The 14,788-nt window shown below is 38.0% G+C and overlaps 1 protein-coding gene across 3 annotated transcripts in view; it reads right to left on the bottom strand.

Annotated features, from left to right (window-relative positions):
• Positions 1-11,672, bottom strand: part of gulp1b (GULP PTB domain containing engulfment adaptor 1b) — a 33,545-nt gene extending 21,873 nt beyond the window's left edge. For 2 of the 3 annotated variants that reach the window (XM_056750357.1, XM_056750359.1), the window contains exon 1: positions 11,555-11,672. In XM_056750357.1, the coding sequence (XP_056606335.1) occupies positions 11,555-11,609 (55 nt within the window). In that variant the 5' untranslated portion in view covers positions 11,610-11,672. Of the gene's footprint in view, positions 1-1,892; positions 1,966-11,554 lie in introns of all 3 variants that reach the window. The other variant, XM_056750358.1, reaches the window with a different exon arrangement.
• Positions 11,673-14,788: the final 3,116 nt, after the last annotated feature.

Genomic DNA, 14,788 nt, shown 5'->3' with positions numbered 1-14,788 from the left:
ACCAACTGTTGTTTCTGTATTATTGTATTTGGTATAAAAGGAGGTTGAGTTTTTAGGGGCAGAGCTGGAAACTAATAGTTGTGAAATTATATCTATCCATCTTCAGTTGTGCTGTGCATCTATTCATGTCAAACCAGCGCCGCCGAGGATAAAACATTCACAATCATCTTAAGGCATCATGGTGCTGGTTTTTCTTTTGTTTGGGTCATTTCATTTCATTTGAAGCAGGACTTGAGGATGTGTTTCTCAAGATTCAAAGACAGCAGTCAATAAAAAAAGAGAGACCTGAACGTCTCCAGCCGCTGTTTAATGCATGCACACACATACATGAAGCGTGTTGAGATAAAACAGAAGAGTCATCAGGACAATGATGCGAGCTCACATCAGAAACACACCAGCTGTTCATCGTCTTCAGCTCTGCAGTGTGTTTGTTTACAGAGAGTGTGTGTGTGTCAGCAGTAGATTAAAACAGACTTTATTTCAGATAAATCAACTGCTGGGTTATGAAACACCATACACAGCGCTTCACGATTCATGTTGACTTTCCCTGATCATTCTGGACTGTAAAGCCCTATAGACTGTGAGATGAAGAGAGATATTTACGGCTCTTTCTCTCTGGAGCGGGTCTGTTACAGAGGAGATAAGACGCAGGTAACACCTGTAAAGCCAGTCTGGGATGTGTTTCTGTGGATTGGGGTTGAATAAAAAAAGTGAAAGGGAACAATAGGTCTAAATCAACACTGAGTACTGACAAACACAGCATGAGCTCACACACAGAAGCTCTCTCTCATGAGGAACATGACGTTTCTGTCTGGTGTTGTGTACTGAATTCATGGATTATTAGTTAGTTTACAGATTTAAGAGCAGACTAGCATCATCATGACGGTGTGATTCAGATCTGTGCTGAAAACTGAAGGGTTTTAAGGGGTTACAAGGGTGATTCAACACTGTGACCTTAAACAAGACTCTTATCTTCAGAGACATCGATTTAACAAGAGATTTTCATTTTACGGCTTGCTGCAATGTATTATGGGATTGGAGTCTATTTGAAGGATTTATGATTTTGAACATGTCTTAAAATGAACTCTGTGTGGTTTGGTGAAATAATAACAATAAAACCTTGTGAGATTTCATTTACAACACGTACAACTTCAGAGGTTCAGGAACATTTCTGAGAGATCTCAATTTGTGAAATTCTGTTTAGTGACACTCGTTCAATTCTGTTAATAAATCAGCTAAATTTTAACATTAAACACACATTGTGCACTTTGTGTTACCTGATGTCTGAAAGACAGTCTTTTATTTCTTATAATGGATGCACTACACAGAAGCTTCTTTATTTCCAGCCATCCTCTTTCATAACATTTGCTGCACACTTTTGTTTAGTTCATGTTATTCCATTACACGCTTACAGCCCGACTCACAGTATTCTCTTCTTTCTCTCTCACAATGTAATCAGATAACACTCAGTCTGAATATTGATTCCTCATAAAGTGAAAACACAGAGCCATTCCAGAGAAAAATGAATAACTGGAGAGAGAAAGAGAGAGAGAGAGAGAGAGAGAGACCCAGAGAGCGAGAGAGAAAGAGAGAGAGAGAGACCCAGAGAGCGAGAGAGAAAGAGAGAGAGAGAGACCCAGAGAGCGAGAGTGATAGAGAAAGAGACAGAGGGACAGAGAGAGAGAGAGCGAGAGAGAGAGAGAGAGAGAGAGAGAGAGACCCAGAGAGCGAGAGTGATAGAGAAAGAGACAGAGGGACAGAGAGAGAGAGAGCGAGAGAGAGAGAGATAGAGAGAGAGAGAGACCCAGAGAGCGAGAGTGATAGAGAAAGAGACAGAGGGACAGAGAGAGAGAGAGCGAGAGAGAGAGATAGAGAGAGAGATCCCAAAAGACCTTAAACTGCTCTGCTGGTCCAGAATTTACATCTCAATCTCAAGCGCTGACACACAAACTCCTCCATCTGAACCTTAGGAATGTAAAGACAAAACACAATGTATCCCAATGAGTGAATGTATTATTAATCATTTTAATGCACACGGTGTATAAACACAGAGCAAATCTCTCATATTCTCTCATAAACTGAAGAATGTCCACACAGTCAATAAAGAACAAAGCAGCAGATTGATCTGGACTCTGTCTTACACCTGCGGTACATAACATACTTCACATCGATGCTTAACGAACTGAAATAACCTGCATAATGTAACACTTACAAACAATATCCAAAACCACAAGACGACTAAATATGTCCCCAAAACATTTTGCAAACTTTCTCATTAATGTCTAAAATGTTATTATGAATGTTTTGTTCCACCATTTCTAACGTTTAGAAACTGTCTCCAAAGTTCTGACAATGTTGCCTGTTAGCTGGAAGCCAATTTTTTTGTGTCAAATGAAAGTTTAGACAGAATTTTTCAGGATAGTATGTAATGTTATTTTTTAGATGATAATAGTTATAGAAGTTATCGTCCAGCTACTTTGAGATACTGTCTCTAGTTTGATTAACTGAGTTTTGTTGTTTTACTTGTGGGTTGTTCTTTTCACAAATTCAACACACACGTTGCATACTTGCATGCACACACACACATACATGCACGCATCCAAACAAGTATTAACTTCGATGCATATAATTCTCCTCATATCCTTCGTCCATAGGTGCAGAAAATACTGTTTCTTTTAAGCCAAATAAAGTTGAATTTGAGTGTTAAATGCAGATCATTATACGGACATCCAGCTGTGATGTAATGAAAGTGTGCATTGACCCTGTAAAGACATGTGATGATGATGATGATGATGATGATACAGTCACAGCAGGATTACATCAGATTGATGAAAGTTCTCTTAATCTCCATTATTCCCTCCCTGTTTTCTTCTACACAGGAAATGATGTCATGAGTGCATTCTTAAGGAGTCGGTGGGCGTCTCTAGGAGTAAAATAGACATTCTTGGGAAAGTGGAACGCTTTCTTTGGACCGCACCCAGAGGGGCACTCCCAGGACGTCTCCGGGTGAACGCCTTACAAAACAGCCCCATTGTTTTTTCTGCGTAGCTCTTTTGACAACAATACTGGGTCACTTTCATCTCACTGAGCGCCTCGCAAATCATCATGTGATGCAAACATGCTCCTGATCTTAGCTTGATGGGAAACTCATACAGTTCCTCTTCTATTTTTAGGAGGTCATTAAAAATCATCAAGCGTAGAGCTAAAGCTGCTCTTCTAAACATACAAACACATGCGGAAACTTGAACACAGAAGAGCATTTCTACAGACTTATGAAGATAAGAAGAAGGTTGTCTTTAAGATAACAATGAAGAATGTTTAATAACACACAAGTTATGGGCAATATGACATTTTCTGGACATCAACAGATTGTTACTGTACCACAAATAGAAAATGTTAGAAATAATAGTTGGATTTTATGAAAGCTCAAACGTTTTCACTACTGCTACTAAAATCTGTGTTGGTGAGCAGTTTTAAACCCATTTGTTATGTTCATATTAGATTCAGACGTCACACCCCATCATTCCTTGATTCTAGCCCCAAAAATTTAAATTTTATTGTTGTTGTAAACTTATAAAAATGTCTTTGTTCTGTTGAATACAAAGGAAGATATTTGGAAGAATGTTAGCAAGTGACCTTTCTGGGGCATCGTTGTCATCCATAGTAGGAACAAATATTTTTGTTCTGCTTAATACAAAAGAAGAAATGAAAGTAAAAATTTTCTTACAGTGTTGCAGTGATTATTAGGGCTGTCGCGATCAACCAACGATAAATATCACATGATTTATGCACAGGTTTTGAGTGAAGTACGGGAAAAGCTACGCATTACTTTCTAAAGTCGTTTCACTCGGATGTACGTCACCATACGAAAAAGAAGACAATTGCAACTTCTGTTTCATGGTGACTGAAAAACGTTTGAAGAACAGCAATAGAATATGACCACAGGCGTTTCCTGGAACTAATCGTTCTTCTTCTGTTTCCCATATTCAGAGTTTCTGCGCAAGAGCGCCCTTTGGCTTTCAGATGTGCCGCCATTTAACCGTAAATCAGTGAGAAACTGAAAGCATAAGAATCATACGACATATCGCCCAGCCCTACTCTGACTACCATTTTCATTTTTGTCCTATATGGTAGTCAACGATGTGCCAGAACGGTCAGTTGCTAAAACTCTGTGTTCAACAGAACAAAAAAATGTTTACGGATTTGGAACGACAAGACAGTGAGTCACTGATGTCCTGTGAACACTTCATTACAGGTGAACACAAGTATTCCCTGAACTTCTCTGAGCGTCAGATTGTTTTATTAGCACTGATGCTGAAGCACTACACAAATCACATACAGTACATTCTGTGGTGACCGTGAACAGCAGCAGGCTTTAATAACTAACATTAATGTGTTCTGTGACAGAATTACGCTCATATAATGACAGGTCTATGATCAAACTGATGACATTTTCAGACCACAATCACTATATATAATCCAGAACTCCATTTAACACCACACTGACAACACACCACGAAGTACTGCGTCACAAAAAATGCAACACAGAGAAGATGTTTATTTCAGACGTATGAGAGGTCACAGAAGAAGCATACGCTTCACACCAATCACACAATGACATGTAATGAAATCTCTCTCTCTTCATTAAAGCCCTTCAGGAGCTCACTCTCGTAACACACTCTCTCTTCTTTCTCTTCTCACAAAACAACATTTATTATGAACACAATGAGATGCATGTGCCGTGGCCGAGACGCTGTTAACGTCACAGAGAGGTTCTGTAAAGTGGCGACACTTTCAGCTTTGACAAATTCACCCAGTCATTGTGTACTTTCTCATCATGTCAATCTCTGTTTGCAGCGGTTTATTTTATTTAGGGTTTCATAAAGTAAAGTACATAAAGTAGACCAGTGACCAGGCAACCCAGTCTCAAGGCAGTTTGTGGCATTCGGACCAAATTTGGAATCTATTAATTTGTGTCTAGGATTTTGATAAAAAAAACTTTTGATACACAGACCTTGTGTGTAAGTACTTTTATATATTTGTAACCTGATATAAAAGAAGGCTAACCAACACCTTACCTCAGGGCCAAAACCGAAAATCACAGCCACAAAGGCTTATTTTGCTAAAAACACGAGTTTCACGAGGTGGCAAGGCAATGATAAATGGCTGCCCACACTCCGCCCCTAAACCTGACGTGGGAATTCACACGAATGATACACCTTTTAAAATAGGTATATATTATTATTAAAATTCCCATCAGATTGCATTGATACACATTTATACATTTGAAAGATATTACGTACTAAAATACTTTGGATTAAAAGTCGTGCTGGGTGACACAGGAAAAAAAGTGAAATTCAGTGTTGGGTGTAACTAGTTACTAACTCATTAGTTACTGTAATTGAATTACTTTTCCCTTGAAAAAGTAAAGTAAGGGATAACTCTGATCTTTTCTGTAATTTTATTACAGTTACTGCAGATGTAATTTACGGTTGCCGCTAGGTGTCACTGCACTGCAACAGAAGAAAACACATGCAAACACAAAAAAACACAAGCAAATTCAGGAAGCATCTTCATTAGTTTGGCGACACACGCTCTGCGAAAACTCGCAACACAAACAAACACAGAAACGCGCTGCAAATACTCGCAACACAAACAAACACAGAAACGCGCTGCAAATACTCGCAACACAAACAAACACAGAAACGCGCTGCAAATACTCGCAACACAAACAAACACAGAAACGCGCTGCAAATACTCGCAACACAAACAAACACAGAAACGCGCTGCAAATACTCGCAACACAAACAAACACAGAAACGCGCTGCAAATACTCGCAACACAAACAAACACAGAAACGCGCTGCAAATACTCGCAACACAAACAAACACAGAAACGCGCTGCAAGCTGCACAGACGACAACGGAAGTGTTTCCGGGGGACCCAAAGAACGGATGCACCTGATTGGGACGCGCTTCATTTTGACTGTTCAAATTCGTTATTGGAGTTGTCAGCCACATTAACTATGTCGACTAGAATAAATTGGCAAGTTTTTAATCATTTTTTTAAACCTTTAAACTTTTTCTTAGTGACACTTGTTTAAGTAAGTCGAGCAGCTACTACGTCTTATAGTTTTTGTTAAACTGTTCAAATCGACAGGCTAATAATATCCTACGGACATACGTTAAGAAAGTTAAAATAAAGTTATAAAGCAATTACCTTCGATGTGGCTGACAACACCACTAACGAATTTGCACGGTCAAAATGAAGCGCGTCTCAATCAGGTGCATCAGTTTTTGCGGTCCCCCGGAAACACTTCTGTTGTCGTCTGTGCAGCTTGCAGCGCGTTTCGGTGTTTGTTTTTTTGTTGCGAGTATTTGCAGGGCATGTGTCGCCAAACTAATGAAGATTGTGTTTTTTTGTGTTTGCATGTGTTTTCTTCTGTTGCAGCGCTGTGACACCTAGCAGCCACCGTAGTAATTAAACTAAATACTTCGTTTATTATATGTATGTGCAACAGTGGAATAGACAGCTCAAATCAAAGCCTAACTTTCTAATCTATCATTCACACATTTGTAATACTTTGGTCAGTAAATATTAATAATATTACTTTATGTAGTTTTATATTATTTATTTGAATGAATGAAGATCCGTTTCATGTCTACCCTTGAATCACTGAACTTATCAAGGTTGTCATAGAAAGTAATAAGTCACTAAATACTTTTTGGCTAGAGTAATTTGCCCAGTAATCTAATGACACTATTGAATATGTAATTAGTAACTAGTATTTCATTACTATCCAGAGTAACTTGCCCAACACTGCCCTTGACAGATGTCATGAATTCCCTTGAGACTGTGTCGGACCAGGTGCTGTTCTGCTTCAAAGTAGCATCATAATGATGTTGACACATCACACAAAAACTCTATTTTCTCTACGAGAAAAAACAAAATAAAGATGACACATCATGTGCTCTGGGGCAGTCCAATAAAATGCTTTCTAAAACAGGAATGTTCTCTTCCAGCTACTAATATTTCATGCTCTGTGGAAACAAGAATAAACACAGCTCGTCAAAACAAACAAACAAAATCTACATCTTCACTAACCCAGACATTGAAAATGTAAACACACTTGTGTTTTCCAAAAGTTGCTCATCTGAAACCTCTTTTAGTGATGTAATGGACGTCTGCGGTGGAAACCACTATGAGTGTGACTTCATTCGAATTGAACCCTGTATATTATCTTAATGGAACAGTATGCAAACAAGATTATACAAATGATTTCACACAAAAATCACAATCAAACATGGTTACGTGCATCTCAATCCCACAGACAGCCGTCAATACACACTTTTGTTTGACTAAATTACAAATCTGCCGTAAAAGTGACCCTGTGGAATCTATGCCATCATTACTGCTAACAAAATGATATCTAGTAAATCACATATTTCTCATCAGCTTTTATACAGATCAGATGTCACGCTGAGGGCAGTCAGATCACAGGACTTCAGTGACAACTCAGACGTGATTCTGAAGATTTCAAACGGTTGCTTTACCCAGAAGATCACAGTGTCCGCTAAAAGAGAAGCCTGTTGGTTTATACGCTTCACTGGAATCAAATAGACAAGCCATTAGACTCACAGAACACCTGCTACAGACAATTACAATTTAAACTGAAATCTTATTTGTGAGAGATCACAGATTCACAGCAAACACAGAACGAGTCGCTGTTGAGTGATTATCTCTCTTGGATGTGTTATAATATCAGTCTCTGTTCTGCAAATGCAGAAACTCTTTGTAAAGTGCAGAAGACTTATTTACGACTGATGTTTACCAATCAATCTCAGAAAACTTTAAAACTGGTCATTTGCATGATTCTGAGAGTTTACATTGTCTGTTTAGATTGAATCTGTCCGTCAGCGCTGCAGAATTATTTTCATAGCTTTAATTTGCATGCGAATTGCAAAACGCGTGGTGATAAAAGCCATACATCAGCGGAGAAAAGAACACTCAACTTTTACTAAAATTAGGTGGTTTCCATCGGGCAGCTGACGATATAACGATCATTTGCTCAAGGTAAAACTGTCTGGAGTAAGAGAATAAATAAAAACGTTCCTGAACGGTAGGGACATCGTGTGAAGATAAAGACAACAAACATTATCTCAGATCAATTTCAAGGTCCGGTTCTCTTGAAACGATACGTTGTACCTTATTTCCTATTCAAATAGTTTTCCATTACTGTTTGAAGTGTAATTTATCAAACTGAATGATTTTGTGTGTTTTGCGGCTATGAAACTCTCATTAATTCTCTGGGTGTACAGTAGCTGAAGTGTGAATGACTATCACTAGACTCACCAAACTGATCTAAAACTGGGCATTAACTCTTATTCGGGACAAGTAAATATTTTGTATGGGCAAGTGAGAGAGAGTTTTACTGGTAACTTGAAGCTGTACAGTGGGATGAAAAAAAATGGTCTGTGCCAAGTATAAACTAGGCAGTATAGCACTCATATGATAGCGTTTGTCAGGTGCATTAGACAGAGCTGCGTGTTTGTGTAAAGTGCGTTTGTCATTGTGCTTGTTTCTGTGTGACGTTAATCAATGGAGCACCGCATATTTCACTTTAGTTTAAGTCTATTTCGGGAGTTTTTCAGAATCCGAAACAATTATATTGACGCTACAATTGACGTTACACTATTTTTCTTCGGACAAGTAGATTTTGTACTCGGACAAGTGAATGACAAATTAACCGAAGGACATCCACATGATGACGCTTTGTGTGAAGCCCTGTATAAAACTCATGACTGGTTTCCTAAACATTCCTCCATTGCCCTTTGACAGCCAAAGGACGAACGCACATCATTGGTTGAGCCAACAGAGGTTGCATTTACACCAGTGTCTATTTTTCAGGGAAGTCAATAAACAAATGCCTTAAAGGAACAGTTCATCCAAAAATCTAAATTCAGTCATCATTTCTTGACTTGTTTTTTCAGTGGAACACAGAAGATATTTCGAGAAATGTCTCAGTGGTTTTGTGTTCATATCAAGAAAGTCAATGGGGTTCAGTTGTTTGTTTATGAACATTCTTTAAAATATCTCCTTTTGTTGTCTCTGTCTCGTGGCCACAAATCAAATACAATCCCACAACTAACTCATAAACTCATTTTACTCATTTGTTGCCTCATTAGAGATAAATCTGTTGGAATTAAACACTGATGGATTTATTAATTTGTGGGCAGAAATTGATCAAATATGATCCTGATTAACCTAAAACAAGGGAATGAGTTAGCAAAACTGAGAACCTTTGCCTACTTCTCACTACACGTGTGTTCATGTTAAGTCTCAGAAGACACAGATAAACAGGATGCCAAAGAGATTTATGAAAACCCGTAACCTCTAGCAAATCCTAAATAAATCCAAGATGAACCTCACAAAACCCAAGACCTCCATCTAAACCAGACTACTCAAGTACAGGATAAGACCCTTTTATTCTGACAAATCAACATTGTATAAAGTAAGACCTATCCATTATGCAGTGATCAATATATATATATATATATTAGATATAGATATATTACATTATTCAATTGATCATGCTCAAATTCAAGCACACATGAGGCAGCACTGAAAGAAGGGTGAGGATCATGTTGTCATTAAGTTACAGTATTGATTTTTGCAGATCCGGAAACTGAAAACTGATATTTGGTGTATCCACCAGAGGATGGAAATAAATGTGACACTAGCCAGGCTCTCTTGAGGTTTCTCGAAGTCTCTTAGTAGCATGTAAATCATCTAATGTTCAATCAATAACATGATTCATGACACACTGATGTCATGTGAAGATTAGGCTATGTCATTGTGTTTTAGAAACTATTCAATCCAACGTCATCTGGAGATCACAGCTATTTAGAAAAACCCTTGTCCTGATAATCACGCTATTAAAATGCCTTGAAAGCTTTATGTAAATCTCTGGGCTATGTAAATGACACATGATTTGTGAAGAACACGACCGAAATATATTCACACTCACGAACGAATTTAAGGAAGAGTTCACCCAAACATGAAAATTCTGTGGTCAAGTCCACACCCGCTTATTGTGTGAAATTTATTTTCTATCTTTGGTGAAACACAAAACGAGATTTAGTGCAGAATAGACACACTGTCATCGAGGAGAGTAAGCAGATAAAGATAATGAGGAACGTCCTTCAAAAATAAGTTGTGACTGAAGTGTTGATTAATAAGGACAGACTTTTTATATTTGGATAAACTAGTTTAATGCCATCGTGGACATTTGATATTTAATGGATTATATCAGTGGCCACCGGTTTTTGTGGTATTTTATGAAATGCAGTACAATTTTCATAGATTTTATGCTATCATACATCTGAAAAATAAGACCACCAACCAAAAGAATTGATATTCCAGCATTGGATAACTGAATATTTTTGATTTAATTCAAATTACAAGTTTAAGATGACAAGTCTTTATTTGGGGGCCACAAAGCAATGCACTCTACACAAAGGGGTCTTACATCGAAAAAGTTTGAGAACCACTGGAATAGATCATATTTGTTATATTAGGGTGCATAATACTATTTTTTCCAGAAGACAATGTAATGAAAACACTAGCAAAAGGAGCTCAATGTCAGAATGTGTTTGTGCTGTTCTTTCTTTCTGAAGGGCAGTAAATGACGATGGACACGGAGTCAGCGATATTATTGTGAACATAACTGTGTGTGTGTGCTGAGGTCAGTGCCTGAGCTCTGGGTTAATGCATTAAACTTATACACAACAGAACAAAACTTTGCACCATAATCAAGTCCATCATGAAATATAACAAGTCTCATACACTACTGTTCTAAAGAGAAGAGCCATTTACATCCTCTACTCACATTCTCAACATTTTAAGATAATAGTAAATTCATCAAAACTATCAGAAGGTAATTTTAGGTGTTGTGTTGTCATGAAAAATATCTAATGAAACATTTTATTTTAGATCATCTTCATTGTAGTTAGTCTTTGTGTAAACATGTTGAAATGTTCTTTCTTGAGTAAGCTTAAAACAAATAAACAACTTCACAACCCTGTTCTGATCCTTATTGACTGCCTTATTACTTCATTATTCGTGAATATTCAGAAAGAAAGTTTAAATAATAATTCATTTTAGTTTTATAATGAAAGAAAGCATACTTGGAGCCTACAATCATATTTTGTACACATCAAAAGAATTGTAAGTGATGTTGAACTTTTAACCGGTTGTGTATATTCAGGGCTATTTACACCTGCCTGTCATTCGAACAAACAATTGACACAATAACCTGATTTAATTCTATAGACTTGCTCTTGTTACCTATTCTATAGTACACTACACGTCAAATATAGATCAGTCTTATTGAATAAACGTCACGCTAAAACAACACAAACAAAGCGCAACAGATCAACAATGACAAATACACAACTCTCACGTCAGAATGTCTGGAAAAAAATCGTGATATTATTAATCTAATCGTCTGTTCTCCGCGAGAGTAATACGAGGAAAGAAACAACAAGTTTTCTTACAGGGAATGATGCTGTTGTAGTTTTTCCCGGTAAACCGGAGCACGTCCACGCGCATCTGCAGCAACTCACTGGAAGAGCGCGCGGGCTTGATTGTGTCTCAACCCCGCGCGCGCTCCCGCGTCAAGCCGCTTTTAAAAGTTTGATGACGTCAGGCGGGCTTTTAAAACGCCGCGATGTCCACAGGAATGTGCGGCGCGCGGTCAGAGCTTTATTAAAGGGACCGCGCATCACAAACACTACTGAGTGCACACCTGAGAGGGAGCAGACTCGCTGAAATATTTCTTTTATTATTTTTTGCTTGGGAAGGCATGTTTTGGTAAAATACGAAATAAACACTTATGAAACCTGGATAAGGCCTAAAGCTTTGGGTGAATAAATGTCAAATGTAAAACCACTTGAAGTATAGGCGATGTATATTTTAGCCACCATGACTCATTCAAAGGATTGTATTTCATTAGAAGGAAATTACTAATTTATTAAATCAACTGCTCTATTTCTTTCAAGGTATTAATTGGCTTGTTAGATCAGAAATTCAAGTGTTGTATAATCTCTCTTGTCCTTTACATGTCTGTGTCCGTGCTCGTGTGCTGAATGAGTACTTCGTTCATGATTCCATTTGTCATTTGTCAACCAAGATATTTGTAATCAATTTAACTCTCATCTCCAAAATAAAGCTTGTTTACTGAAGCAGTGCAGTTTCTACTGTTTGTGTTTTTTTACAGCATGGATGAATGTCTGCAGAATGGAATCATGATTGACAGTTTCATTCTGATGAACTCTGTAATCTGATGTTTATGTATTAGCAAACATGCTGCAGATAGATTTTTGTTGATTCGTCTGTCAATCTATTCTGACTCACCCCTCTATACAAACCTACCAGATATGGTGTCATTCGTCAGACACATCCTATATTTATACTTTCATGGTTGTCTCTTTATATTACTGTAAAGTCATTTCATGTTCTCTTTTTATTTGTAACACACAGCAGGTCTTGTCTGCTTTGCATATTTTTAACAACTGTTAATGAAGCACAATAATCTTCTATTTGCATTCAGGGAAATCATTATTCATTAATTACTACTCACAGAAACGCCTTTAGACTCTCAATTCTGTTTCTCTCACTCTCTTTCAAGAAAATATAAATAAAACACTGAAATCAGAAACACCGGAACACATGCACTGTAAAAATGTTGGGTATTTTATGATGGGTTACTTCAGCCTAAAAGCTGAGTGTTTTGTAAGCCATGTTTGGGCAATTATGGACAATGTCAAGGTTAATTTAACCCAAGATATGGAGTTGTTGTTGTTTTTTAGCCTATTCCATGGGTTGAAAATAACCCAGCATTTTTTATAAGTTTTAAAGAACGTAGACACCTTCCGTAAAATTCAAGATCTCATTTTGTGTTCACTTTGAGTTTATGGAGGTAAATAACCGATGACACATTTAATGAAATGTAATGCAGCACGTCCTCTCACGTTAAAGATTCGTTAGAATCACACAGCACACGTGCATACAGATTTCACGCTTCCATATTGATTCACATAAACACAGACGTGAGCTCATGTGACCACAGTTAATCACACACGATGTCTTATAATGAGTCTGATCTCTCTAGAGATCCGCTTTGAGCATTTACCCGCTTCTCTTCATTTACATCAGACAGCTCATAAACAAGAAGTCCATTAAAACCGAGTCTGTCTCATTCTTCTGGAGCCTGTCATTTAAAAACACTGCGGCTTGATAATCATTAAAACGGACAGAAATGACGGCAGCGGTGATGGATGCATTACACATAATGAACGTGTCCCAAATTCGCATAGAATCCGTCCTAAATAGTATTCGAAAATAGAGTTAGTATGTGACAAATCATAGTATGCTGAGTTAGTATTCTCAAAATACCCGGATAGTCCACTGTGACAGATGTCATGAGGTATCGAGTCACCCCTAGAACTTGGTCCCCTTTAGGACCCCGACTGGTACAAAAATGTACATTTCTGTGCATGTTCGGTAAATGCTAGTGCTATTTTTGTGCAAGCGCTAGCTAACCTATATGGTAGTTGATACGTAAGCTAACCAAAACAGTAAGAACGAGATTTGTTTGATTTCACTACCTATAGCCTCATATACATACTAGCATATCAAGAACTTGATGTAAAAGACGTTAATGGAAATTTTAGCAAAGTTCTAGAGACAAGTATCGTAATGTAATTTAGTAAGAATTGCAATCAGGCGCAAAAAGAGATCCCAAATAGACGTTCTTTCAGCCAATAGAGTCACTCGGGGTCCTATAGGGGACCGAAATCGATGAGGGTGTGAATCCATGGACAATTAACGGCTGAATTTATGATGTACAGCTCACTACAGATTGTGTAGGATGAATTTACATTTTCCCTTCTGTTGTTTATCATAAATCTTAATAAAGGAGTCAAAAAAATCTTAACGGCTGATATTACCCACAACTCACCGCGAGAGGGCGGAGTTCAGTGACGTTCACTGAATTAATCAAATTAAATAAAAGATGCTTCGCTAAATTAATAAATGTAATTATACAGTAAACCAGACATACAAAATAATAAATGAATGCAACGAAGAGCTGTATTTTGATGCTCGTGACAGTTGAGGATCACAGCGTCACAACGGCCACTTCCGTTTCGTGTTAGAATGTCCCAGTGGGTTCAAGTCCACACAGTGCTGCTAGGCACTAAAATGTGTATACTTTCCATAACTAAAAGTGTACATTTAAGGGCATGGTATAAGTAGGCGAATTGGGACTTAGCAACTTTCTCACTTTGATATTTAGTTCAGATTTATTGTAATAATCGTCACAACTTTCTGTTCAACGCTCAGAATGTTTTTCTAGTTTGTAGTTCTTTCTTCACAGCAGCAGTCGGATGGATGACTGAATTGAACAGTTTACGGCAGGTCGCTTGAATCCAGCCACGACACATAACAGCACGACTCTAATCTATTTCTTCGGTTGTTACGGTTCTACGTCTCAGCGCTGTGGAAAAACCTTCCGTCTGGCAGGTTAAAATCGATTTGTTCTCCACAGAGGAGTCGGGCGGCAGGGTGTCGGAAAATTGCATCACATTGCATTGCTAATGATGCCATTTAGAGTCGGTGGAACATCATTAGCTTCAGTCGTGTTTTCCGCTGTTCTCCTCCGGATGGGTTTCGGCAGAGCTTCAGGGAAATGATAAGAGACAAGAGCTGATAAAGCCTGCGGTCTTATA

The sequence above is a fragment of the Triplophysa dalaica genome, chromosome 6 (genome assembly GCF_015846415.1).
Source record: "Triplophysa dalaica isolate WHDGS20190420 chromosome 6, ASM1584641v1, whole genome shotgun sequence".
In the NCBI taxonomy this organism is placed as follows: Eukaryota; Metazoa; Chordata; class Actinopteri; order Cypriniformes; family Nemacheilidae; genus Triplophysa; species Triplophysa dalaica.
The sequence above is the reverse complement of the archived record's forward strand: the minus strand, read 5'-3'. Positions and strand labels throughout refer to the sequence as shown.